The 27,214-nt window shown below is 57.0% G+C and overlaps 2 protein-coding genes across 2 annotated transcripts in view; one reads left to right on the forward strand and one right to left on the reverse strand.

Moving 5' to 3' along the window:
* Positions 1–3,084: 3,084 nt before the first annotated feature.
* TTC38 (tetratricopeptide repeat domain 38) lies at positions 3,085–25,930 on the reverse strand. The gene is made up of 14 exons (XM_021687812.2): positions 25,824–25,930; positions 24,820–24,897; positions 22,307–22,388; positions 20,823–20,994; positions 19,713–19,886; positions 17,050–17,125; positions 14,274–14,393; positions 12,071–12,130; positions 11,202–11,240; positions 9,923–10,004; positions 8,001–8,166; positions 6,544–6,703; positions 6,254–6,327; positions 3,085–4,153 (listed from the first exon to the last, which is right to left on the reverse strand). Exons 1-14 carry the CDS (start codon positions 25,854–25,856, stop codon positions 4,060–4,062), a joined length of 1,410 nt encoding a protein of 469 aa, XP_021543487.1. The 5' UTR covers positions 25,857–25,930; the 3' UTR covers positions 3,085–4,059.
* The window catches only part of PKDREJ (polycystin family receptor for egg jelly), a 17,997-nt gene continuing 16,637 nt past the window's right edge, over positions 25,855–27,214 (forward strand). Inside the window, exon 1 of the mRNA XM_044915756.1 lies at positions 25,855–26,046. Coding sequence (XP_044771691.1) covers positions 25,855–26,046 — 192 coding nt within the window. The remainder of the gene's footprint in view (positions 26,047–27,214) is intronic.

The raw sequence follows: 27,214 nt of genomic DNA on the forward strand, positions 1-27,214 counted from the left end.
TCCGCGGCCGAGCACAACGGAATTCCCCGCGCTCGGGACAGCCCCCACCTTACGCACGAGTGGACCCCGGCCGAGCCACCGCGCCCCTCACCCGAGCGACGGCGACACCCGGCGGCCCCACCCCGGCCTGGGATTTAAACGCGGCGCGGCGGGCGCGGCGCGGCCGCCGATTGGCCGGTTTGAAGGCGCTCCGCAACGTCGCCGCGCCCGGTGCATCCTGGGGGCTGGGGGCGGAGCCGCCTGGAGGAGGAGCGCGGCGCCCGTGCGCACGGCCTCCGCGCGCAGGTGGGCTGAGCAAGCCCGGGCTCCGCCCCGCGCCCGCGGTGGGTCAGCAGAGGCCCTCGGGGGCTTACTTGCGGCGCGGTGCTGTGTTCTGGCATCTCGGCCTCAGGGTAGCTGCGCGTGCCAAGGGACGAAGTTCCGACCCCAGCTTTTTATCTGTAAATACAGAGGCTTCAATTCCTAGCGTAGATGTTGATGGGAAGACCAAACGAAGTAAGTGCACCTGTCTGCTTTGTAAAGCAGTACGCACCCGTTGCCAATACAGTGAGAAGACCCGGACCCTGCCCGGACCAGCGCACAGGGTGACGCCGGTTTGTGCCCTTGCAGCAGGAGAAGCTGAGTGGTGGCGGGGGACAGTGATGAGGGCCTGAGCATGGCCAGAGGTGTGGCAGAAGCTTGCCCTGGGCTTTAGAGCCGCTGGGGACCTGGATTTGATCTGAGGGCAAGATGGGGGGGCGGGGGACGGGTTGAAGGGGTGCGCAGGTCCGGTGGCCAGGTGATGGAGTCCGCATGGGAGAATGCACACGTTGGAACAAGATTCCGGATCTGAGCGACACGGAGGACTGACTGGTGAATAGGTCAATCAGCGGCAGCTTGAGATCGACCTCACTTGAACCTTGGACTGTGAACCAGGTATAAATAATACCCACCTCGTGGCCTGGAGTGTGAAATGAGGGGCTCCGTTCAGGACACAGTGTCATGAAGCCGTTGCTCTAGGTATCTGGGACTGGTGGTTGTAGGAGGATGTGGGAAGGAGGAGGCTGGGATGCCCCATACAGTCTGCTCTGGGAAGGTCTGAACTCCAGAGGGAGAGCACCATTTTCAGGGACAATAATGAGCTATTTATTTGGGGCAGCTTGGGTGGAGAGCTGTCCAGGGGGCAGCCATCCCGGGCCCAGGACCTATGCCAAGAAGTATACCAAGAAGCCTTCTATGCTGGCTGGCATCTGGACTCCCGTGTCTCTGGTTTCACGCCATCCACACCAATCACCCCATGTTGTTGTGGTCCCTCTCCACTTCTGCTCCTGAGTCCAGCTCCCCATGAGACTGTGAGCCTCTAAAAGGCAGGGTGGGGTCTCCATTATGTGATGTCCCCCAGCCTTACACAGCCCAGGGATGGGCCCCAGGCAAGAGCTGAGAGAGTGGGAGCTGGATATTGAAGGGGCAGGAGGTGGGGGAGAGGGTCTGGGGGGAATCTAGCAGCTTGGAAAGAGCCCAGCCTACCCTCTGCATCCCCTTTGTCTTGTCCTGGCATCCCCAATGCCTCTTTTCTAGCAAAGGGCTCCCTCTCTAGCCTTTGGCTTTCCACTGCACTCGGATGTGCTGGCCCCATTGGACCCTGCCTTTCCCACCTGAGTCTCCGTCCATGGGGTCCCTTCTGAATTCCATTGTCTTTGGGGCTTTTTTTAAGATTTATTTATTTGAGAGAGGGAGAGAGTGAGCACAAGCAGGAGGGAGAGAATCTCAAGCAGACTCTATGCTGAGCACAGCCTGACGTGGGGCTCCATCTCACAGCCCTAAGATCATAACCTGAGCTGAAAACAAGAGTCGAACCCCTAACCAACTGTGCCACCCAGGTGCCCCATGAGTTGTCTTTTGCTCAGGTTCCTGCTTAACTAGAGAAGAAAGGTGGTGCCAGGCAGACCCAGCGGCAGGTATCCGTCAAGAGCCTTTGGGCTGTAAGAAACAGAAAACCAGCTTCAGGCTGGCTTTAGAAAGAGGAGAATTTACTGGCTCCAGGAACAAGGAAGTCCTGAAAAGAGGGGCTCAAAGGAGGGCACTGGGTTAGGTCATCTCCTAGCAGCCTCTCTCGGGTCCTGCTCACCCTCGATCAGGCTGGCTTTACTGGGCGCCCCCAGCCCGGGAGCTCCAGGCTTCCCTCCACTTAGCAGGGCCTCCTGAAGACAGCAGCCGGTTTGGTGGTATCCATGCCCCATCGATGGTCCGAAGGCCTGCGCTTGCCTGACTTAATCACAGGGCAACTGCAACAGGAGCTGGCGGGGAGGGGGGCAGGTATCGGCCCGGGTCCCCACAGCCCTATGGATGTTGCTGGGGGTGAGGGTCCCCGACACCCATTCCCAATGCTCCTCTCCCTCTATCCTGTCAGCACATAGGAGGTGCTCAGTATCTGCATTGATTATGAATAACTTGTTGCTGTTAACTGAACAGTACCTTCATCCGGCTGTCCTATCATGGGCCTGCTCATCGTAGATTCATTTCTTCCTCCCCCCAATTTATGCCACCCTTCATGAGTTCATTCAGTAACGTCCTCTGACAGGTCCTCAGTGCAGGCCGTGTGCTGGGTGATGCTGGGACCAGATGCCATCCCTGACCTGAGGTGACAGCAGGAGAGAAAGGGGCAATAGCAAACACAGGTGCCAAGGGCTGGGGGGCAGAGGGGGCACCCTCACCAGCCTGCAGTGCTCAACAGGAGGGCTTCCCAGAGGAGGGAACGGGGTTCCTGCTTCCCTGGCCAAGTTGTGTCTTCCTTGGAACCAGGAGAGGGAAGGGCAGATGGAGTGTGAGCAGGCAGCAGGAGGGGACAGCTCAGGATGGGCAGGCAAGCTCCCCTCTGGCATGTGTCCCTAACTCCTGGGTAGAGACAGCAGCTCTCTCGAAATCCTATTGTAATTACCCATTTTCTTGACTCACTGCCCTGCCCCCACTCCCAAGTTCAAGGAGAAGCCTGTCTCCTCAGGACCCAGCCCAGGCCTGGCACGTGGAAGATGATGAAAGATGCCACCAGCAACCGTCAGTCAAAGGAACCAATTAACTGATTTATTTTAATCTCAAAAATTTATCTAATCAATTTGGAGGCCTCCACTGCCCCCTGCCTGAGTCCCTACCTAATTTCAGCTACACTGACAGAACCTGAGAAACATCTAGGGGCTGGGATCGCCCCTCATGAGGGCATGCCAGGGAAATCAGCAGCTTGCTCAGGCCTGTCATTGGGGCTAGGTTAAGAAGATGGGGAAATAGAAAACTGGCTCAGATCTCAGTAAAGCTCCATGCCACAGTACTTTGGTTTTTGCCACAACAGGGCGACCCTGAGCTCAATTCACACCCCCCAGAAAGTGTGCCTGCCTAGTGCATGTGCACTCGTGTGATTAAAGTCATAGTTGACAAAGGAAACCACATACCCGAGGTTCCCTTAATCGGCATCATCAAAGCCCCCCAGGGAAGCTCGCAGACCTCTCCAGAGACAGCAGAAGGCCACCCCATATGCCTGTGCTTCTTTGGGGGCAGTGGGTGCAGCAGCTGGGGGATCCAAGGTGAATCTCAGCAGGGCCTCTGCTAGCTGTGACCCTGGGCAAGTCGCTTCCCCCCATGGGTGCTCTCACCCAAAAGATGGGACAACATATCCAGAATATGATGGGGAAGACAAAAGGAGAGGGTTTATCCCAGGGGCAGCCTCGGGGGGAGGACTCCCCTCCCCCAGCTGAGCCAGCCCCCAGCCAACCCTGCCTTCTAACTCTTGAACACCAGGAGGTGTAAGAGTCCCCCGGGAGAACAGTTTGCTAGGCAAGTGGTAACAGCACTGACCACATCGGTTCTAACTGCTCGTAACTGTACCTTGACCCTTAAGAAGGATGACAAGATTCTGAATCATGTCTAAAATTGATCTGTGTCCCTGCTTCTGGTAACGCTGCTGGTTACAGGGCTTTCTGCTTAAAGCTGCAAATTACTCAACAGCCCTAACTAACAGGCTCTAGCTGCTTCTAACCCTGGGAGTCAGGGGGCAACTGATCTGACACTGGGGAGGGGGCCAGGCCCAGCTCACTGCAGGAGGTGGACAGCAGCGGCCTTTCGGATGAGCCGCTGGGTCAGGGGTGAGTTGGGCTTCAAGGCGTCACGTTCCATCAGAAGGCTCCTGTGGAAACAGGGACAGGGTCTGTGGTGGAACTTCATAGAAGGATGTGGGGCCCTGTGGTTCCTGGGCCCCAAGGCGGACAGGAAACTCAGGCTGGGGCTGAGATGGGCAGAGAGGGGACAGCATCACTGCAGAGGGGACAGGAGGGACAGAGCCCAACAGCAGGAAAGCTGGGCTTGGCAGGAGGACCAGGGAGAAGGCAGAGCGCTGAGGGGGTGGGGAGTGGTCAAGGATGAGAAGGCAGGGACTCCAGTGCATCACCAGGATGTCCAGTGTTTGGAGAACATGTCGACACTGTCCCCAAGACACATAACTGGGTGAGCACATAACTGTGGCCTCATCTGCCTTGGGAAGCTGGGGGCCCATCTACCCACCAGACAAGAGGGTAGAGCCTGTCTAAGGGGGTCAGGGGAAGCCACGCCTGAAGCTGTCTCGGAAGGTAAGTGGCAGGAGACAAGGTATGGAGAAACCCCAGTTTAAACCAAGCTAGTGTTGTTTAAGGCAAAGACCCCAAACAACTGACAACAGTGATTCTGTGGGGTGAGGGTGGGGTTAATGGGCTAGGCCGCACTTGGGGCGGGGACACCACGGACGGGGCGCAGGGTTTCCACCTTGGAGGGGAGGGGAGGGGAGTGCACTGCCTGTCAGCCCGACAGGAGCAGGTTCCCCTCTGGGATCAGCATCTGCTCCAGGCTGCCTGCAGGGCATGTTGTCCCCCCAGAACCCCCACGGGCAGACCGCCCAGCTCGGAGGGTATCCTCCACCCCCCATGGCCTGTCCTCACCCTGCGCCTGCCCCAGCTCCTCTGCTCCTGCCCTCAGCCAGCCTCTCTCCAAAGGGCCCCACCTTTCCTGCCAGCCTGAGATGCCAACTCACACCCACACCGTGGCCTGGAGCTCTCCAAGCGATGTGACCACTGAAGAAAGGTGTGTAGTTTCTACGTATGGCCATGGAGGGGTGAACAGCGAGGGGTGTGTGTCCAAGATGCTTCAGAGTTTCAACCAATTCTAGAGCATCCAGAGCGTGCACACCTGTGTCATTAATGCTGAGAACACCTGCTCAGTTTGGAGATGCTTTTGGGGCAGCTGGGTCTCATGCAGCATGGACCCCCTGAGCCTGCGCTTAGACCCTGGGCCTTTCCACCTGACCTCCAGGGCTCAGCCAAGGGCCACCCCGGACTTCACTGGGTCTCCCGACCCCTTTTCTACCCACCAGGCACCCCACAGCCCTTCCCTTCCCCTTTTCCCATTGGTGTTCCAGTGGGGTGCAGGGGACCCATGAGGAGGGGTCCTGTCTCACCCCCAGAGCACGAGGCAGCACAGAACCCAGCCACCCCATGCAGGGCAAGATGAGCCGGGGTGTGGGAGCTCCCAGGCTGCTGGCAAGGGCTGGGCTTTTCAGGGCTTTCTATTTGAGGTGCCCCTGCCCCAACATCCCTAACCCTCCAGGTCCTCCTCCTAACCGGACCACTGGGCCTGGTCAAATCTACTGGTTTTCAGGCTTCCTCTCAACTCTCTCTTCTTTAGGGCACCCTCCCTCCCTGAATCCCAACCAGCTCAGCCTCCACCACAGCCTCCAGAGCAGCATGCCCTGTCCACCCCCATGGCAGATTTGTGTGTGTGTGTGTGTGTGTGTGTGTGTGATAGCTGCTCGTGTTCCCACGTGAGAGGTAAGCTCCACACGCCAGGCGCTGGGTCTGCCTGCCCCTCCCCCACCTCCTGGGGCCCAGTGCAGCCGGTAAGAAAGGACGACCCCGGCAGAGGGTGCAGCACGTGCAAAGGCCCAGGCCCCTGAAGGAGCAGGATGTGTTGGGTAACTATAGCTCAGCATGGCGAGACTGAGGGGAGGGCCGGGGTGGGGGGCAGGAGGACAGGCCTGGAGTGGGGTGGACCCCGGTGGTCAAGTCAAGATGCTAACAGGGAAAACCAAGCACCCCATAACCTCACGTCCTCACAACCTCAAAGGTGGGAAGCACCTCAGGCAGAGGGAGGTGGGAGCCTCAGGGCAGGCTGGAAGCCCGTGGGGAGACCGCCGCCAGAGAGGGGCAGCTCTGCTCAGAGATGTCCCCAAGCCCGGCGTGGGTGTGAGCGGGGAACTCACCGCGCCACGTTCTTGTGGACACCTGACATGCAGTTCAAGGCTGCGTGGATCAGCAGCTGGTTGAAGACGTCTCTCTGAAAGGTCAGTAGGACAGGTTGTGCTCCTGTAACGTGCGATGATGAGGGATGGGAGCCCCCATCCCGCTGTGGGCAGGCCTGTTCTCAGGGGCAAACTTCCTGGGGGTGCGAAAGATGAGGACACCCCCACACCTGAGCACCGGCCCCGAGAGAGACTGCCGGACCCAGGCCTTCGTGCTCCGGCTGCGTTGTGGCCCGAGGCCGGGGGCCCACCTGCGCGTTGCTGCCTCCGATCTGGACGATCCGGTAGCGGATGGGCAGGAGCAGTTCCAGCACGCGATCAGGGTTCCCGTTCTCGGCCTCCACCAGGGCCTGGCACAGGGGCAGCCCCACATCACGGGCCAGGAGGTGCTGGTGGTTCTCCCCGGGGGCCCTGCCAGTCGAGAAGACGCCCTCGGTCACCTGCAGGGCCCCTCACACTGCCCGAAGGCATACCTGCCTCCCTGTGGGACTCGGGCTTCCCGGAGGGAACGGACTGCTCTTCCTCCCCCTGGCGCCTGGCTCTGTGCCCAACACGGCAGGTGCTTTGGTCAGGTGAGCTGGCAGGAGAGAAGCAGCCAGGAAGGGGAGAGAACAGCGTTCTCTTGACCCCTTCAACAGGGTTGAATGGTGCTGTTCCCCTGGCCTCAGGCAGGTCCCACAACGTCTGGCCTCAGTTTGCTCATCTGTAAAGGGTGGGTAACAGTGCCAACCTCACAGGGCTGTCAGGATTGCACACAGTGCAGGTAAAGGCCTGGCTGGAGTTGACCCCCACACTGGGGCAGGTGGTTGTCGCCGCCCATGTCTGCCTGCTTGCCCGCACGGGTGGGTCATGGGGACTGCAGGCAACAGCCTGCTCCAGGCCTGTCTTAAAAGCAAGAATCAAATACTGGAGTGCTTGACGGGCTCCCCAGGCCTTCCCTATGCCGAAATGACCACCGCCGAACCGCAGACCCTTCACCTGAAGCTGCCTCCCCCGGCCGAGGCCCATGGATCCTGCAGCACAGCTCTGGGAGGAGCAGGCGGGCAGGTGGCTGGGGTGGTGGCCAGCTCAAGCAAGGCCCCCAGGACAGACCACCAGGGGTTATGGCTTCCACAGCTCCAGCCCTCCAGCGGGGAGACGAGGGGCGGCTGCCTCCCTGGTGGCCCATGCCGCGGAGGACCCTGCCTCTCCGGTCTCCCTCCGGCCCCTCCTGTGATTGAAACCGGCTCCCACCAATGCCAGGGAGCTGTGTGACCACGTCATCGCACGTCCCTCTCCTACCAGCCTGCCTCGGCAGACTCTGTCCCCAATTGGCAGATGAGAAGACTGAGGCTCAGAGCAGAGAAGCACTCTGTCCGGGATCTCAGATGGGAAGCAGCAGGGCTTTCTGGTTCCAAGCCTCACTGTGCCCCTCGTGGGAGGCTGCCCCCATGACACTGAGGCTCCCACCCCCAGCCGGGGGATGGGGAGGCGACTCTGTCTCTTAGGGGAACAACCGTGCCCTTGCAGGATATAACACGGGGGCATACACCCCTGTGGGGCGCCTGTGTGGCAAGAGCCCTCCACGGGCGTCCCCGCGGCTGCGCTCACCAGCGGGGCCTCCACTCCCAGCCTCCCTGGCAGGTCAGGGCAGGGACGGAGCAGACCTCGGCCCACCCCCAGCACCCCGCCACGGCCCCCCCAGCAGGGCCCTGGCCCCTCCACATACTCGCTGGCGTCCTGCAGGGTGGTCAGGAGCTCCTGCGTGGTCTGGGGGTCCCGAGCTCCCAGGGATGCCATCAGGAAGTGTGCGTCGTTGAACAGCAGGATGTGGTCACGGCTGTGCTTCTGGGTCACAGGCAGGATGTCCTGCCACCGCTCACCCACGGACACCCCTGAGGACACGGGGAAGAAACCCGAAGGCCTGCGTCCTGTGTGCACGTGTCCTGTGCACGGGCCCCCTGAACCCCACGCCCCACAGAGGCCCGTGTTCCAGCTGAGGAGGCTGGCAGGTGGCCCCTGGCCTCACGCTGAGGCCTTTGAGCCCAGTTTATGTTAACTTTGTTCAATTATAAACACAATAGATGCATACGGTAGAAAACAAATTTTAAAAAGACTATTGAAGGGTATTGAAGTTTCTGGCCCCTTTGACGAACTCCAAAACCATTTTTAAAATTCTTCCTGGAATTACCGTTGGCATGGCACCTGATACCTAACAGGTGCTCGATAAAACTCCACAGAGTTAATAAATAACATTCTCTCACATTTGTGTCTAGATTTCTCGGCGCTAGGGACACAGTCCCTACTTCTGTTCTGCTCCCCACGCCCCCCACCCGCTTCCTGTCCCTCCTGATTCCTCGAAGGGACTACCTTCTTCTTACTTCTCAGGGGCACCCCCCGCAGTAGAGACGTTGCCCTTGACCTCTGTCTCTCAGCCCATCAAATCGGACAGGTCTCTTGAGTCTCCACTCTGGATGGCGAGGGAGCGAGCAGCCTTTCCCTTCCCTCCATGTGTCCCTGGCACCACCACTGTGCCTCCCAGCTTCTGTCCCTCCAAGCTTCCCCCGACGTGCCCGGAGGCTCGAGGCTTCAGGGTCCCTGGAGAGTTCCAGGCAGCTTTACACTCTGCCTCTGCAGATGGAGGGTTCATTGGGTCTCAGGGTCAACAGGATTCCACCTTTCTTCCAGGCCCCTCAACAAACAGCCCAGCTTTCAATTTTGCAGCCCCACCACTTGAACACCATGAGCTGGCCCAGAAAGTGTGGGCCTCGGCCTACCTGAGCTCAGCCCCACGTCTCAGAGGCAGATGGGAGCCTGCCCGGCCCTGCTCTAGGAGGCTCCCCGCAGACCCGGATAAAAGCCAGACTCTTTACCTGCCTTTCCGGCTCGTGGGCTCCAGCTGCCCACCTCTCATCCTTGACCACACTGACCCTGTCTTTGGTCACTCGTCCTGTAACAGGCAGCTGGTTTCTGTGCCCTGGGGGCACTGGGCAGGCTGCTCTCTGCACATCACATCCTTTCCCACCTCTGCCTGGCAAAACCCTACACATGCTTCCATGGCTCACGTTTCACCCCCATTGGGAAGCCTTTCTGGAAACAGCTTGCCCTGGCCAGGCCCTCATCCCTACATTGTCCCGCCGACCCAGGACCTAGAGTGAATACAGGTTTGGCTCTGTTGGGCCTGAGAGGGGGGAGATCCATCTGGCCCCTGGGCTGCTGGCCGGAAGCACCAGAGCTGTGGTCAACCTGATGCAGGCTACCTGCAGAGCATGGGGTGACAATGTTGAGAAACCTCTCTCTCTGAAATCCCAGGGAGTTGAGAAACGGTCACCTCTTATTCTAGGAAAGGAGGCAGCACCCAGAGCGAGGTGGCCAGGTGTCAGCCGTGCCCTGTAGGGCTGGTGGGCAGGCGGTGGGGATGGCATGGAGCCTAAGCTTATGCACCCGGAGATGATGAGAACTGGAAGAAAGGGGAGTGGAGGCTAGAGCCCACTGGCTTCAGGCTGGCTGAAAGGCAGCTGCAGAGCTGGGACCCAAGGCCACACACAGGCAAGCCGCTCGGGTCTGCGGCAGGGCAATGAGCTCCTTCCCCTCGTTCTGTGGGAGGACAGAGGGCAAAGGAACCCCAGGGGAGTGCCCAGGTCGGGCTACCTTCCATCTGCAGCCGGTAGAGCATGGAGCAGCTGTCCACCACATCCAGCATCGCTCCGCTGGCCTTCAAGCTGGGGAGGACCTGGAAGACAAGGGGGGGCGGGCGCAAGAGGGGCCTCAGGGAGGGGCCGCATGTGGGGCCTGCACAGAGCCAGTCTCAGCCAGCAGGATCCACAGCCATTGCCCCTCCACCTCCACTTCCAGGACCTTCCCTCACCCAGGTCTCTGGCCACACCAGACGCCAGACCGAGGAAAGAGCCCCAGCCTTGAGCACAGGCCGGGCGCAGGCACCTGTCACTGCGCCCCCGCCCCGACCGCGGCCTCAGACCATGCTCGGGGGAGGCCATGGCGCTGGCTCCTGGTTCTGCATTCGGCTGGCCTATCCCTCATGGCACTGGGGGAGCTGTCCTTCTTTGTCACCCCACAATCCTGACAGAACTCGAAGTGTTTTCCTGGGGTTTAGAGGCCAGGGCCCCAAGTATTTTTGTGACCCTCGGCCTTCTATTACAAAGCATGCCCGGGGGCTCCCAAGAGCTGTGAATCAGGCTCCTTTTCTCTTAAAAGCTGCCTGGAGGCTGGAGGAGGGGGAAAGGGAGTCGTGTTCAGTGGGCGTGGGGCTGCAGTCTGTTCCGGAGACAGACTGTGGGGATGGTGAGGGGCCTCAGTGCCACGGAACCCTCCACTCAAAAATGGTCACAGTGCAAATGTGTGTTTTACTAAAATTAAAAAAAAAAAAAAATTCCTGTGGGCAGATCAGTGGTTCTACCAAAGAAGAGCCATCTGAAATGACTGGACAAGGGGTGCCTGGGTGGCTCAGTTGTTAAGCGTCTGCCTTCGGCTCAGGTCATGATCCCAGGGTCCCGGGATCAAGCCCCACATCAGGGTCCCTGCTCAGCGGGGAGCCTGCTTCTCCCTCTCCCACTCCCTCTGCTTCTGTTCGTTCCTTCTCTCACTGTGTCTTTCTTTGTCAAGTAAATAAAATCTTAAAAAATAAAATAAAATAAAATGACTAGACAAAAGTCGGGGATTTCAGAAAGGACCGACTTAGATGTGTCATTCTACGGGCGCCCACACTGAACAGTCACTGAGTGTTCTCACTCCATCCCGGTTACACCACCACTTGGGGCAAGAAAGAACCCCACGGGGCCTTACACAAGAAGGGAGTTCTTGCTCCAGCTGTTGTTTCTGGCTGAGACGATACTGACGGGCTCAGGTATGTGCGAGAGACTAAAAGGCCAACGTTTGCAATCAACCGAATTGGGTGCCAAAGTAGACTTACGTGGTTATCGTAAATGGTCAAGGCGGCCTCGTATTCGCCCTGGAAGAATCAAGTTCCCGTGATCAACATGTGGCAAAGGTCAAAGGTAACACTGAGAAATGAGCTGATAAGCCAATCCACAGCCCCAGCCCCACCCCCAGCACCCTCCACGGGGGATGGGGGGTGCCCCCTGGAGGCTCTTAGGATGGCCCAGCAGAAGCTCCTGTGTTCTGGGAGAGGCAGCGCTGGCCCCTGCTACCCAAGGGACAGTTTCTGTTGAGGCATGAATTTCCCCATTGTGCTTGTCAAACAGTTATAAGCTTTCTCATGTATTTCTTCTAGTCTTTCTTCCCTCTATTTTGCCTACGGTACATTCAGTGGGGACCATCGCTTTCCTCCAGACCCTGATCACAGTAGGCCCTCACCTTCCAAGCATCTCTCTTGGGACTTTTGGGGAGCTTCTAGATTTTCTCTATGATTAAGCACCATTGCAAGAAGCTCCCTTATAAGTGGGACCCTGAGGCAGAATCACTGGGGTCAAGGGTGCTCCCCCCACCCTCGCTTCCGCTGGGACGAAGCCTTTGGAGCGTCTCATGGCTCCTTCGGGTACAATCTGGGGGGTGGGGCCGTTCACTCCAGCAGCAGAGGACGCTCAGTGTAACTTGTCTCCAGAGATGGTATACAAGATATGGGATTTTCATGTCCAGACAGTGAAAAATGCCTAACGTAGTTTAAGCCTGAAAAGCTATTTGAAAACATGAATGCTCCATTACATCCAGACACTATTTAAATGTGCAAACACAAAATATTATCCCCGGGATATAGCGAAAGGTAGAAAGAGATTTATTTCGTTGGCCATCTATACAGGATAAGACAGCTGGCCATCTTACCTTTTCAATCAGATACAGAGCCCAGTGCCAATAATTATGACAAGCAAGCATATCAGAGTCCTGGGGAAAGAATGAGAGAATTAGAGAAAAATCTGACAACCTGTGGGACAAAACTTACTGACTGTGGGTTTTGTGACAGGGCGGAGGCCCTCCACCCCTCTTTGAGTGCAGGAAACATTGCCCGGGCCAGCTCTGAGGAACGGTGACTGGGGACTTGTCAGCCCCGCAGCTAGAGTGGGAGGAGCAGGGCTGACATCGAGGCCACCCCCTCCTCAAGCCTCAAGCCCTCCTTATGCATGGAGTAGAGAAAACGGGTGATAAATCCATCCCACAAACAGGTGCAGAGGCCCACTGGGGGTGTAAATCCCAAGAAAGCCATGAGGATCGATGAGCCCAGGGCTGAACTCCCCACAGCTACTGGGGAAGCCCACAGATAAGGGGGGCGGGGTTGACATCTGGACAGTTACTACTGGCACCCTTCAGGCCCGGTCATGAATGCTAGCCCTTCCTTCTGTGAGGTTACTGCAAACGCTCCCTCCTCTGCCTGGGCACTACCTTCCATTTCTTGGAAAGAGGAACTGACAATACCTCCTCGCTGACCCACGTCCACCTTGCACCTGTGTTTAAGGACGCCCCTCTTCCTCACAGGCCCCAGCAGGCCTCAGTGTCTTTGCTCAATCTGGTCCTTGGCTGGGACACCCTCCACCTCCCCACCATTCACCTGGGAAACCCTTACCATCCTTCGATACTCAGCTCAGGGGTTGCCTCCTCCAGGAAGCCTTCCCTGACCAAGCCCCCTCAAGTCCAATGGGATTGAATGCCTCCTCGGAGTTTCCACATCCCTGAGAGTGCCCCTATCATGGTGTGGTTCATGGGCTGCTGGGAAGCTGCTCACTCCACTTGACCAGGCCTTTTGAGGACAGAGAAGTCTGGGCTGGACTCTCATGGGGTCCGTAGGGTGGGATCTTGACTGAACTCCAGTCTGGGGCAGGAGCAGGAGGAAAGGGAGCCCCAGGTCACACTGTCTACCCTAGGGCTGTCCTGTCAGGCCAGAGGCTACCCAGAGCCATGGCAGGGGACAGATGCAAACATCAGGGGGTTAGTGCCCTTTGGGAGATGAGCTGGCCAGCCTGGGCTGCCTCATTTTGCACATGTCTGGAACCAACACCAATGGGAACTCATTTGGGGCCAAGGACTTCACAGTTATTACAACAGCAGGTGTACCGATGAAGAAACGAGGCTCAGAGGAATCGCTTTCTTGCCCCAGGGTCCAGCCAGGCCTCCAACACCCAGTAAAATCACAGCATCTGGGTGAGGGACGTGAATGGAACACACTGGAAGGCCCTGGCCAGGCCTTCCTTGGCCTCCCTCGGGTCTGCCTGGGCAAGCCCCCGGCTCTCTGCCAGGAGGGCGGCCACACGGTTGTGACCCAAACCCCAGACTCAGTGTTCTCACAAGAGCTAGCCCTGTTCTGCCTGGGGGAGCCTGAGGGCAGGGCTCCACCTACGGGATCACAGTTCTCAAATGCTGTCTCACACCTGTTCATCTGCTCTACCTCATTCCACTCCCACTTCCCACTGGGATGTCCGAGGCCAGGGGGCAGCTCAGAAGGATGCAGGGGCTGTACCATTCCCCGCCTGCTCCCTGCCGGATTCCTGGTCTCTTCATGGTTCCCTCGAGCACTGAGCATCTGCTGCTCGGTACCAGGCAGAGACTCACCACCTTGGCCAGCGGGACCTTGGGAAGCCCACCATGGCACAGAGAAGGGCAGGGCAGCAGACCACACCTGGACGGGTGGCCAGGCTGGGTGCCAGAGATAAGCCTGGGGGCAAGTGATGCACACAGAGGAAGGAGGGCTCCCTGGTGCTGCTGTTCCCCAGGAGTCAGCTGAGCCAGTTGGCAGCTCAGGGCCCTCCAGGTTCTCACTGGGGCCAGGCTCTTGTGCCCCTGGTAATTTTCTGTTCCGTTCCTTTACACCAAATGCCCCAGCCCAAAACCTATTCTAGAATCACCTGCAAAACACTGGCAGGTTTGGGGGAGCCATGTGGCTCCCAGGGGACTCTGTGGCTTGACAGAAACTCCTCTGAGCAGAATTTTCCCTGAGCTAAGCTGCACCCCGGAACTGCTGTCTAAAAGCCTCGGCTTAACTCAAGGGGGATGCACGGGATTTTCTAGGCAGATGACCCGTGGACAAAAATCGTACCTTCCAGTGGGTTTCTGAGTGCTGCATGAACTCCAATCCATCCTTGATTTCTGCTTTCATCTCATGAATGTGGGCAATGGTGTGCACCGACCAGGCGTCCATGGGGTTAATAGATAAAGCCTACACGGGGAGGGAGTGGAAGACGATTGGAGATAATGTGGATTAGTCAGGCCGCCTGGTGGCGAGGCATCTCCAAGTGACGCAGGGACGAGGGGCCTGCGTTGGATGGGCGAGTGTGCGGCTGCCGTAAGTATGGACACTGGGATAATGATCCCCAAGTCCAGCCCCGCTGACCATCTACGCGCTGCTCCCAGTGAATATCGCTGCTCATTTCAAAGGTGAGGGACTGAGCTCAGGGAGGCTGGCTGACTGGCTCAAGACCACAGCTGGGTCTTTCCAAGGCCAGGACTCATCCTCAGGGCCCTGCAGGCTCCTGCACACGGCTGAGTCACCTGCAACATGCCAACCAGCCTCTCTGGGCCTGTCTCCTCCCTGGTGAGAAGTAACGCCGCCCTCCTCCCGGGCCGCTGTGGAGGTGAAGTGGACTTGGAGTGTCTGAATGCTGAGCCGACCACCCCGGGCTCCGCGGGCTCCTGGCAGCCCCTCACGGATGACCACACGCCCGTGAATGGCCTTCTGGGCTCATTCTGATGTTCTTACTATTCATAAGAACAGGCCCTCACATGAGCAGTGAGCTTGGCAGTGACCCGCAAGGCAGGCGGGACACAAGGTGGGATTCCTACCCCACTGTAGTTTTCTTCTCCTCCTGTGTTCAGCTCATGTGTCCTGGGCACCTTCCAAGTGCCAGGCACAGACCATCAGGCTGAGGATCAAAGCGGCCCAGCGGACAATCCACAGGAGCCCACCAGCTCACAACCCCCCCAAGCCCCCCCCCCTTTTACAAGCCTGCCCAAGCAACATGGGGACACTGTGAGAAACGGGGCGTCCCGAGAAGGGATCCACTAACTGTGCTGGTCTGGTGCAGGGCGGAGGCGAGGGGTGCAGCTCAGGGCAGGGAGCAGGTGCAGCTACCAAGACGAAGGGCCCACCCTCTATGAGGGGCTCCGGACCAGCTTGCTCCTGTCTCCCAGGAGTCAGAGTCATGAGGCTCAGCACGACCGCGACCGCCCAGCGGGTCCCCCCAGCCTTTGCCCCCGGGGCCTGCCCCGCCCACCTCCGCCCTAAGCCTCAGCCTATCCAGTGGCTCCAAGCTTCCTGAGAGCGGAGGCGGGACTGACCCCTGCCCGTGGCCCTTTGCTCTTCCTTCCCCTAGGTTTGGCTTGCAGATGCTAGGCCCACCCCTCCCACGCACCCATCACCACCGCCAAGCCTCTCCAGACTCCAGCGGGGCCGGGTGCGGCGCACCCTCGCTCTCCTGGAGGCCTGGCGGTCACTGTCACTGTGGGGCCCTGCTCAGTAATCACCTCTGGTGTCCTGGCCTCAAAACCCTGGCGTCAGGGTCAGAGCGTGGCGCCTGCGGGAGGGGGTGCAGCAGGAGAACGGGGCATGGAGGGCGCAGAGAGGGGCTCCCCATGCACTACCTCCTGTTCCCAGTGGGGCGTAAGCCTGCACCTTTTGTCCGCCCTCCAGCTTCTCGAACCATCCTGCCAGCCCTTGGGTGCCCAGACGGACACCATCCAGCAAAGGGGTCCAGCTGCCATGGTCTCTGGGGCACCTTCCTGTGGCTGAGCCCCTGGACAGTGTGGCCTGCTCACCCAGGCCATGGAGCCCAGAAGCCATGAAGCACGGAACCATCACCCTGCACTCAAGTCTGGGCTCCATCTCTATAACCAGAACAGATTTCAGAAACCTCATGGCCCTTGGGCCCCCAGAGGGTGCTGGCTGCCTCCTGGGGAGGGGTACTGGAGGCCAACTAGGGCAGCGTCTCGGGGGAGGAACACTGGCTGGGATGCTGGGAAGCCGGGTCTGGTCCAGGCAGCCTAAAGGACGGTGGTCCGGTCAGGTGGCCCGGCCGAGCACCAGCTCTGCCCTCCCTGAGCTGCGTGGACTTGAACAGGCTCCAGCCTTGGCCTCTCTCTGAGCCGTGACCACCTCATCGGGACAACGAGGAGATTAGTGCTCGTGGTAGAGGGAATGAGCAGATCAGAGTGGGTGTATATCAAGTGTCGGCACCCAGCCAGGCACGGGAGTGCGTGACAGCCCCTCCCCCGGCCTCAGTTTCCACTCCTATGAGGACACCCCATGCCCAAGTCCACCGCCGTGGCCTGCTGCTTGGTCCTGGGCCCCTGGTGAGGGGTGCCCACCATGCGCCTGGGTACCAGCCAGCCCACCAGGCGAGCATGGCCGGACGGCCCTGGGCTGCCAGGAAGCACTTAGCAAAACCACACTGCTGGGCGGCACCTTTCACTGGGGTTCCCTCCCTCTGGAAGGAGGCAGAGGTCCAGGGAAGGGCTGGCTGGCAGGAGCCCAGCCCCCAGGTTGGGGCACTCCCGGAAGCAGCCTTTGTTTGCAATCATGGGGCAGCTCCCTGAAGCTCTGGACTGAGACAGACAGAGCTGGGGGAGCCTGGAGCTGCCTCCCGTGCGGCCTGGAGGGAGAGGTGAACATAGCCTCCCTGGGTCTCATTCACCTTCCCAGCCTGTGGAGGCAGTTTGCGGAGGGAGCCCTGCAGATTGCGGGAGGGGAGGCTGCTTTTGCTGCTAATGTGAGTCCTCCCGGTGTGTCTGCGGACAGGGAGAGCAGTGGGGGGCCGTGTGTTCTGGCCCCACCCGACGCCCCTCCCTAGGGGTCGGCCCCCGGGCAAGGGCCCTCTCACCTCTTTGGCCAGCTTCTCTGCCTTATCGTAGAAGTTGGTTTCCATCAATCCAAAAGAATAGATGCCTTTCACGTAGCTGAAAACAGAGGAAACAAGTCTTCAGGAAAAGTGGGCTGTTCAACCCTCGGTACGGACAAACTGTGTCCCCCCAAATGATGCTTGCACATACGCCCTAATTTGGAATTAGGGTGTTTGCAGATGATGCAGTCCAGATGAAGTCCTACGGGGTGAGGGCGGGCCTGCAATCCAATGACTGGTGTCCTTATATGAGAAAGGGGAGGTGGGCTTGGACATACACACACACACACACACACACACACACACGATGGAGCCACATGAACACAGGCAGACGCTAGGGTGGTGCAGCTCCAGGCCAAGGAGCGCCAAGGACTGCCAGTTACCGCCAAGAAGCTAAGGAGAGGCGAGGGAGGGTTCTCCCTTAGAGCCCTCGGGGGGAGCACAGCCCTGCTGATGCCTTCATTTCTGCCTTGTGGCCTCCAGAACTCTGAAAGTATGAATGCCCGTTATTTGAAGCTGCCCAGTTTGCAGCACGGTTACAGCAGGCCCGGGAGACTGAGCCCCCTCGCCCTCACCAGCCGGTGGTGGCCCCGTGCCGGGCACCACCCCAAGCACTATGCTTCCTAGCAGCTGGATGCTCAGGCTGGTGAGGAGCATTGTGACCTTCATCGTCGGCACAATCGTCCGACCCCCAAACCCTGTCTCTAGAGTGGGCCCCTCTGCGATTCGCACCCTACCCCCATCAACACACTGCCTCCCCTGAGGATGCCGGGGCCCTCTCTTTCCTGTCCGGCTGGGGGCACCCACCTAGGAGCACAGCCCAGGACACCTCCCTGGGAAGCACCGGGGAGTGCAGGCTGGTGGGGGCTTCTCTGTGTGGCAGCTCTGTGCCCACCCCCAGCCCGGCCTGACCTGCACTCAGTGGACAGTTCCTCCCCAGACCCCAGCTCCTAGAGGCCGGGACCCCGTCTGTCCAGCTCCTCTGGGCCCGGGCACAGCCCTGGATGAGCCTGAAGACACTTCACTGAATAAATGCACACTACGATTTCTCAGCTGTAATCGCTGGCATGGAGTACCGGGCTGAAAGAGGCATTCTTTCCTGTGGTTTTGTGGGATTATGGGAAAACATGATAAAGCATGGAGTTCCTATTTGTGACTCAGATGTTATCTTTACTACCATGCATACAAAGTCTAGCTCTCATTATTCATAGAAGCCACGTCCTAACACACTGGCTTCCAGACTTTTCTTTCAAATATTTCTCTTAAATATTCAAATATTTCTCTTGAATATTTAAATGTTTCTTTTAAATATTTATTGAGGTCATCTCACCTTCAACTTTACGCATATATGGAGTGCTCAGGGTTTACCCAGTACTCTTAGGCTCTTGCGATGATATAATCTTACCAACGTGGCTGGGCTATGGTACCCAGGTGTTCGGCCAGACACTATCTAGATGCTTTCATGAAGGTATTTTTCAGGTGCGATTAACATTTAAATCTATAGACTCTGAGTAAAGTACATTATCCTCCGTAATATGGGTGGGCCTCATCCAATCCGTTGAAGACGTAAGAGAAAGGAGTGAGGTCCCCAGAAGAAGGAATTCTGCCTCCAGATTGCAACACAGAAACACTACCTGATTCCCCAGACTGCTGGCCCGGCCTGTGGATTTCAGACTTCCTTGCCAATCCCTGTAACTTCATGAGCCAATTCCTTAAAATCAATAATCTCCCCCCATATATATCTGTAAATGATACAGCCATAGATATTCATACCCTCTTGGTTCTGTTTCTACAAAGAACCCTGACTAACACAGCTCTCCAATCCATGAGTCCGTCTGACCTTCACAACCATCCTGTGATTTTTTTTTTTAAAGATTTTATTTATTTACTTGAGAGAGAGAGAGAGATCACGAGCAGTGGGGAGGGGTAGAAGGAGAAGCAGGCTCCCCGCTGAGCAGGGAGCCCGATGCAAGGCTCCATCCCAGGACCCTGGGACCATGACCTGCCTGAGCCAAAGGCGGATGCTTCACCGACTGAGCCACCCAGGTGCCCCCATCCTGTGATTAGACATGATGGAGGCCATTCTGTGTGGAGGTCACTAGGGCCGCTCGGTACTCCAGGCCTCCCTCTCTTCCCGAGCACAGAGCAGAGATGCACTTCCTGGCCTCCTGTGGGTGGGGGACCAGATCCAACCAATGGCTTGGAAGTGGTAGAGCACGTCCCTTCCTCTCTGAGTCCTGCCACTGTGAGTCCCCCAGGGGTGCTCTCTTCTCTTCCTCAGTGACCTGCTAGATCCTCTGGGTCCCTGATGTGGGACGGAGACAATAAGAAGGGTGCAGAGCCCTCAGCCCTCCCTTAACAGGTGTGTACTATGTGTAAGAAATGAGCCTTTGAAGAATCAGATCTAGAGGATGTTTGTTACCACAGCAAAAACTACCCTGGGCTGACCAATACACATGGTACTGTCTCACTCACAAGATGGGATGGGATGAAGAGCAAACAGAGACATCTTTTCACTTGCAAGGGCTAGGAGAATAGCCACAGCAGGCTCAGTATTTCTGGGCAGGGCCAGGACAGGTGCCATGTTTTCAGGGCAGAGGAGAGAGAAGAAGAAAGAAACAATGTGATTTCCAACTGGCACATACCTGCTCAGGGGGATGCTGGGTGTCCAGAAGGGGTAAATTCGAGCCACAGAATCTCGCATCTGTTCCTGGTAGCCCAGGTAAAAATAGGCATCGTGGGAAAATTTTAGGGCTAACATGTCTGTTGGGTGGTCGCAGAGAATCTGTTCCCATAGTTCACAGGCTCTGGAAAAGTTCCTGAAAGCCAAAGAGAGATTTCTCAGCCACTGAACATGTAGTTCATCCACATGAGATGTGCCAAAGTCTCGCTTCTTGCCAGAGTCTGAACTGGTTCAATAGAAATATATAAAATATATAAAGAGGGGAGGGGAGAGGAAGGGGGGGAGAGAGAGACAGAGAGAGAGGGGGGAGAGAGAAGGAGAGAGAGAGAACTTATTTTATACACACCCACACACACAAGTTTCTATGTTAGGTTGTGGCTCAGAAAATTGAAAAACCAGTGAGATGCTTTACTCTGGAATTCAAACAAACCAAAAAACTGGCTTAACAAGTTGCCAAAGGCAATTTCCCTGAGCTGGTGAACCAGCTACGTGAAGTCTGTAGTGGGAGAAGCCCACCCCGGGCTGACCCCGGGCACCGACCCAGCAGGAAGGACCAGGCACAACTTGGTTACTGCACCATCCGCTCAGGTCACCTAGCCGTGCAGGGCATCTCCCCTGCCTGAGCAGATGTAGGGGCTGTCCCAGAGAGGGGCTCCAGGACCACGACACACACGGGGGGGGACAGCTGTGGGGACAATGGAGGCAGGGGACAACCTGGAAGGCTATGAGCAGATGCTCACGAAGGTGTGTTAGGGCAACGAGTATAGGGTGAGTGCTTTCTTCTCTCTTCTTTTATGTATTTCTGTAACGTGGTCCTATTATTTCTGTAACAAACATAATAACTGATTCAGTTAAAGAAATAAAGTAAGTTGCTTTGAACGCTAGATTGGAAATCCTAGCCGACTGTCTCCCCATTTCTGCAGCCAGGTGGAGACAAAGCAGCAGGCAGGGAGACGGCCCCGGGAGGCAGGGCGAGAAGCACCCCAAGTCCCCCTTCCCAAGGGTGTTGGGCAGTCCGTGGCATCGCCCCGCGCGCTCTCAGGGTGCCGGCCCTGGCCAGGGAGGCCCTCACCCCTTGGCAAAGGTCTCCACTGCAGACACGTGCAGCCGCTCCCGCTGTGTCAGGGGCTGTGTTTGGGAAACCTCCACCATAGTCTTCACGGCCAAGTCCAGCTCCCCGTCCAGCCTCACAGAGCTCCCAGTGCCGATCAGCACGAGGCCATTCGAGATGGCGTGACCCAGCGCTGGTGAAAGGTTGGAGAGCAACTGGTGATTCAGACAGCCCCGCCCAGCCTGGCCGGCCTCGCCAGCCCAGCCAACCCCGCCAGCCGAGCCAGAGTGTGAAATAAATGCCCCCCCCCCCAAGGAGGGCCAAGCCAGGTGGCTGGTGCGCTGTGCGTCGGGCCCCCAAGACAGTCCAGGGCTCAGCTGGGACCCTCACCATGCACGTGAAGGAGCAGCAATCCCCAAAGCATTCTGCACCTCCGCCAATGTTTTTCTAACAAGGACCCTGTGGTGAGTGCCAGTGTCTGGAGCATGTTCTCCCCCGCCCCTACTGGGTGAACTGTTTAGGGCCCTCCACCCCTAATTTCCCTCATCAGCCGACACTCACTACCACCCACACAGAGACTCCAGGGAAGTGCTCAGCAGATGAACCAGTGCAGGGGGCTGGTCTCTGGAGCACGGTGGGTCTGAGCCACTCTCCTGCACGGACAGCTTGTGGGTGGGGTGGGGGGGATGGGAGGGTATGCCTGGGGCCCTTGTAGCAACCTTGCTGGCAGGTCTGCGGAACCCCCAGGCCCTACTTGAGCTTCCTAGCCCCCAGCCTGACAGAGGTAAGGTGTCTGCTGGCATTTAGAACTCTGTCACTGGCCCAGGCCTGAGACCGAGGACCCAGCTGTAGTGTAGTTTTGGGACCACCCATGTGGCCCCTGCTTCTATCCTGGGGCCTGAGGTCTGCTCAGCACGCCTGAGCGCACTCCCGGCTCCTGGTCCCCTATAGACTGGGCTCAGCTTCCTTCTTCCCCCATTCTGTGCACCCTGTCCTCAGCAGGTTCCAGAATGCACTGGGCTGACCTCTCTATGCCTCCGTGGCTTCTCTGTGACGCCGGCCTGTCACTAGGCCTCCGTGGCTAAGGCCTCAGCAGTGTCCTGAAAGGCTGCGGTAGCCACCTCTTGGGTTCCAGAGGCAGGTCCAGGATACAGAAAGCCTTATGTGATCCCAGCCACCCAACTACCAGGTGGGTGATTTTGGATGCATTTCTCATTCCCTCTCCTCCTCTGAGAAATGACATCAGTGTCTTCCATGCAGAATTGACAAACAATGAGGGAAAAAATTAGGAAGATGCCTTCTCTGGAACCCAGCATCTCTATGAAAGCAGCTGTTACTCCAAGCCCAACAGCGGCTGTTGCCTTCCCGCCCTCCCTCCGCGCAAAGGCCAGCCCAATTGCTGCCACCAGTCTGCCCTTCCCGTACTAGCTGAGTCTCGAAGTCAGGGAACCAGAAAGGTGCTGGACACACAAGATGGGGCTCAACTCAGGGACAGCATCACTCACCGAAGGTTGGATCTGCAGCTTTGAGCTTTGACAGGCAGCCCTCAATGCCACCAAGACTTTTGTCGTTGGTCCATTTTACATACTGAAATAGAAAAGGCAAAACAAAGTTGTCCCCAGGGAGCCCTTAGTTTGTGCTGAGGAAGGCATATGTCTCAATCTGGATTTCCTCTCTAGAGAATTCAGTATTTCAGTCTGGACTCCAAAGGACCACACCTAGGTTGGTCTCGTGTGAAGAGACTGAACACTCATAACTGAAGGCACGTTTTCTTTTTTCTTTTTCTAAGATTTTATTTATTTATTTGATAGAGAGAGACACAGCGAGAGAGGGAACACAAGCAGGGGGCACGGGAGAGGGAGAAGCAGGCCTCCCGCTGAGCAGGGAGCCCAATTCGGGGCTCAATCCCAGGACCCCGGGATCATGGCCTCAGCCGAAGGCAGACGCTCAATGACTGAGCCACCCAGGCGCCCCTGAAGGCACGTTTTCTAGAGCTGATCAGGTCACCATTTTCAGAAAAGAAACATCTAAAGGAAGCTTCTTTCTGACAGTTGACCTTCCCAGAACATCGGCTTCTTTAGCCGTAAGACGGGCCTTGAAATCAGGCACCACAGTGGGAACCTTCCTACTTTTTATTCATTCCTTCCAAGAAAGAACTTTACTAAACATTTTTTTTTAAGATTTTATTTATTTATTTATTAGAGAGAGAGAAACAGCATGAGAGGGGATAGGGTCAGAGGGAGAAGCAGGCTCCCCGCCGAGCCGGGAGCCCGATGTGGGACTTGATCCCAGGACTCCGGGATCATGACCTGAGCCGAAGGCAGTCACTTAACCAACTGAGCCACCCAGGCGCCCTTTACTAAACATTTTTGACAAAAAGTTAGGAAGAGACATGAAAGCCCAATGATCAAACTTAATCTCACCCCATTGCCATTTTTGACAATTTGGTAGATCTGTTTCTAATCCTTTTTTCAAAAATGCTTATTTTGGGGGACACGTGGGTAGCTCAGTTGGTGAAGCATCTGACTCTTGATCTCAGCTCAGGTGTTGATCTTAGGGTCATGAGTTCAGGCCCCGCGTTAGGCAATAGGAAAATAAACAAAATAAAAATAAATAAAAATGCTCATTTTTAAAAAAATCCTAAAACCATAATAATGCACTGGATTTTAAAATGTGTCTTATCAGATGTCTAACCTACATCTACACAGAACTAGCAGAGTGTGTTTTACTAAGACACAGGGGAGGCGGTGCAGAGATTCAGAGGTCCTACGCTCTAACACAGAGCAGCACAGAGACGCTGTCCATGGGACAGGCCGTGCGGGGGTGGGGGTGGACCATGCTACGTTGAGGAACTGGGCTGTGTAAAAAATCAAGGGCTCTACCAAGGCCAAAATGTGCAGGAAGAGCACAAACAGAGCTCACATGCACACAGTAGAGTCCTTTGGCAAGCTAACAGAATTTCACTGGCTGTTTCTTCTACTTAGGTTTCTAGAAGCCTTTTTGGTCCTTATGCTCTGTGGATGGAGTTAGCAGGCAATGTTCTCATTGCTCATGATAAAGACCAGCTCTGGGGTTTTCCATCGGCATACACAGACCCAGGTACATCCTGCTCCTGCTCTACCTGAGTGCATGAGCCAGCTCAGCTCCCTGGGCCTCAGTTTCCCCACCTGTCAAACAGAGTTGTTGGACTCAACCTCTGAGACCCTCCTAGTTCTAAAACTATAGGCTCCTTCATTTGTGTTAGAAATTGCTGGTAACATGGTGGAGGGTCTTGGAACAGCCAAGGTGAGAGCAATATATTCAAAGATTAGCTCCAGGACAGGGCCCCAGGCCCGCAGTGGAGGGGGCCCATATCAAACCCTCAGCAGGCCACAGGGGGATGCCTAGGGAGGAGGGTCAGCATCCTCATAAACATCCCATGGCTGTCGGCCGGCCACTGGGGGCGCCTCTCAGCTGTGCCATGGGTTGGCAAAAATGCTTCCAACCCCAGGGCCCAGAGTACATAAATCCCACTGTAAGCGGCTGCTAAATTCATTGTGAAATTGAAAACAGCATCCACCACTTTCCAAGCTCTTGGCTGTGGGGCTTCAAAGCATGATGAAGCATGTTTGTGTCCCCAGGATGCCCTACTGTACCCAAGTCGACCAGGAGATTTGGTAGCCACGGGGCTGGTGGGCTTCACTGCTTATAAAACCAGAGTGCTGATAAAGGTGTAAAGCTTTAGAAGCTTCTAGTATGTGCCTGCTCGTGGTCATCATTCAGCAACTTTGCGTGGAGAGTACGTCAGATGATACATGCGTCTGGCTAGAAATGGAAGCCAGCCGTGTTAGATGGGAGTTCAGAGCAGAGCTGCACGCTTGCGTAAGTACCGTTTATTTTGTGGCATAAATAAATGTAGCTGCTGGATAGGCTGGAACATTAAACATGAAAAATATATTACCTAAAAGCCTTCAATAATTTTAAACACTGCACCACGGGCCTTCAGATCAGAGACCACCACATTGCTCGCTAGGCGTACCTGGGTCAGGGTAGCATCAAACAGCTTGCAGGCCTCGTTGCTTGTGGTTGAGAGTGGGAGCCCTGCATCCTTCCAGGCCTACACACAGCGAGAAAGAACACCCATGTAATCCTCCAAACGTAAAGATAAACCCCAACCCCCAAGCCCGGAAGATCTCCAAATGCAGAAGATTATCACCCGGTTTGGGTTTCCATAAGCCCCAGCCTTGAGGGCATGGACTCTCAGATTTCATAGACCGGTGCAGAGCACATGAAGCTGAGCCCTGGGTGGGAGAGCCTGATGTAAATCCCAGGGGTCTCTAAGTAGCTGTGTGCCTCCCAGCAACATCCTCCGCTGGCCCCACATGGGGCTCCAGAGGATGTATGGGGCAACTGTGAAGTGTCTGCCAGGGGAGCAAACATACAGTACGGGGAAGTCTCTGAGAAGGCTTGACAGAGGTCTGGGAGGGCAGAAAAGGGGTATAGCGTTAGCACGCGTGGTGGGCAGGGTGGTCTTTCCATCTAGCTGGCAAGGCTATCTGCCAACCATCAAAACAACTCCTCTCCTCCCTCAGCTTCATCAGACGACTCAGACCTGTTAACCCTTAGGGCTGCCTTTGGTGTCCTACCAGGGCCTGTGACTCCCCTGGGAGAGGAAATGTCCTCTACTCCCCCAGCACCGATTGCCTATTGCATGACTGGGGGGCAAGTCCCCTGAACTCCAACTTCCTCCTCTGCAAAAGGGGTTCGGTCTTGGGACCTGGAGGGTCCCAAGCAAGCAGACGTCCCCGCTGTGCCATGCCAGGGCTAATGCTTTTTAGGTCCCGGGGTCTCCGCGGGGCCTAGAAACGCGGCCGGGGTCCCACGGGAGGGTGCTCTGGTCCCTTCCTGCACCCAGGACGCACGCCAGGACCTCACGGCCGGTTCCCCGGCTGACCCTGGGTCCCGCGCAGGTCGGTTCTTGTTCCACCGCGGGCGCCAGGCCATCCCGGGGCCGTGGGCCGGCCGGCTTCTGACTCCACGTACCTGGCAGTCGCGCAGCGGAGCGGGAGCAGCCATGGTGCCGCGACGGTGGCGGGAGGGTATGGAGTCCAGGCACCGCCCCAGCCTTCCGTGTGGGGGCGGGGACGGACACCGCGGGGCGGAGCGGCCGCGCTCCCCCACTCGCTCACTGGTCAGCTGCGCCGGCCCCGCCCCGGGGCGCTCCGAGGGGGTCCGCGCCAGCCGGGCCGGGGTTGGGCTGAAAGGGGTAGGCTGCGGTGGGAGCCTTGCGGGGCACACCTGCCTCCCCCATCAGACACGGAGCCTGGGCGGCAGGGCCTGAGGGCAGTCCGGGATTCGCTCACCGTCCCAACTCGTTCCCCACCCCCGCCAGGGGGCTCTTCCCTGCTGGGGACTCTGTTGGGGACGCAGCTGCAGAGTCCCTTGGGAGGCAGGGGACCCCCCCCCCCCCCCGCCCAGGGCAGCGGTCACTTTCAAGCTCTTCGGAGTCCCATATTAAGCCTTGCGCGGGTACGTGCCTAGAGATCATTTTTTGAATCAAACTGAACGGCGCTCACAACTACAGTCTGTAAAGAAAATCTGCAATATGATCCCATTAGATAACGTTTACTACTATGCAAAACAATATATTGCTGAGGGACTGACTCTTATATAAACGCTAGGGGAACACGAAATAATAGCAAAAACTGAATTCAGATCCATGGGTGCCTCCAGTGCTGCTGAGGATTCTCTCTTGAAGGGTACACTGAGGCCGTGGACTGCATAGGATGGTTATATCTCCTTAGTAGGGATGCGGGCACATGGTGGCTCTTGGTTATTTTTTCTGTCTTTTCACAGATCTTAGATCTTTTTTTTTTTTTTTTTTTTTAGATTTTATTTATTTATTTGACAGAGAGAGACACAGCGAGAGAGGGAACACAAGCAGGGGGAGTGGGAGAGGGAGAAGCAGGCTTTCCGCTGAGCAGAGAGCCCGATGCGGGGCTCGATCCCAGGACTCTGGGATCATGACCTGAGCCGAAGGCAGACGCTTAACGACTGAGCCACCCAGGTGCCCCAGATCTTAGATCTTTTATACTATTCCCACTCCCCTCTGCTTACGATCCCACTTCTCTATTCTACCATGTCTGCAAAACTGGCCCAGAGTTTTCCGTGGTTGTCCACACCTTATCAGGGACAGTAAAGGCCTTCCTCCTCCAAACCCAGCAGCTACCTTGGCCACGTCTAGCACCTCCTCTTCCTCATCTTGAGCTGCTCTGACCCAGCAGGCCACGCTGCTCCATTCTTGAATCCCCTCTTCCCCTGGCTTCCAGGACAGCACACCCTCCTAGTTTCCCTCCTGCCACCACCACTTCTCCGTCTCTTTGTCCACCTCACCTCTAAATACTGGAGGGGACCAGAGTCTGTCTCCTTCTCCA

The sequence above is a fragment of the Neomonachus schauinslandi genome, chromosome 5 (assembly GCF_002201575.2).
Source record: "Neomonachus schauinslandi chromosome 5, ASM220157v2, whole genome shotgun sequence".
Lineage (NCBI taxonomy): Eukaryota > Metazoa > Chordata > Mammalia > Carnivora > Phocidae > Neomonachus > Neomonachus schauinslandi.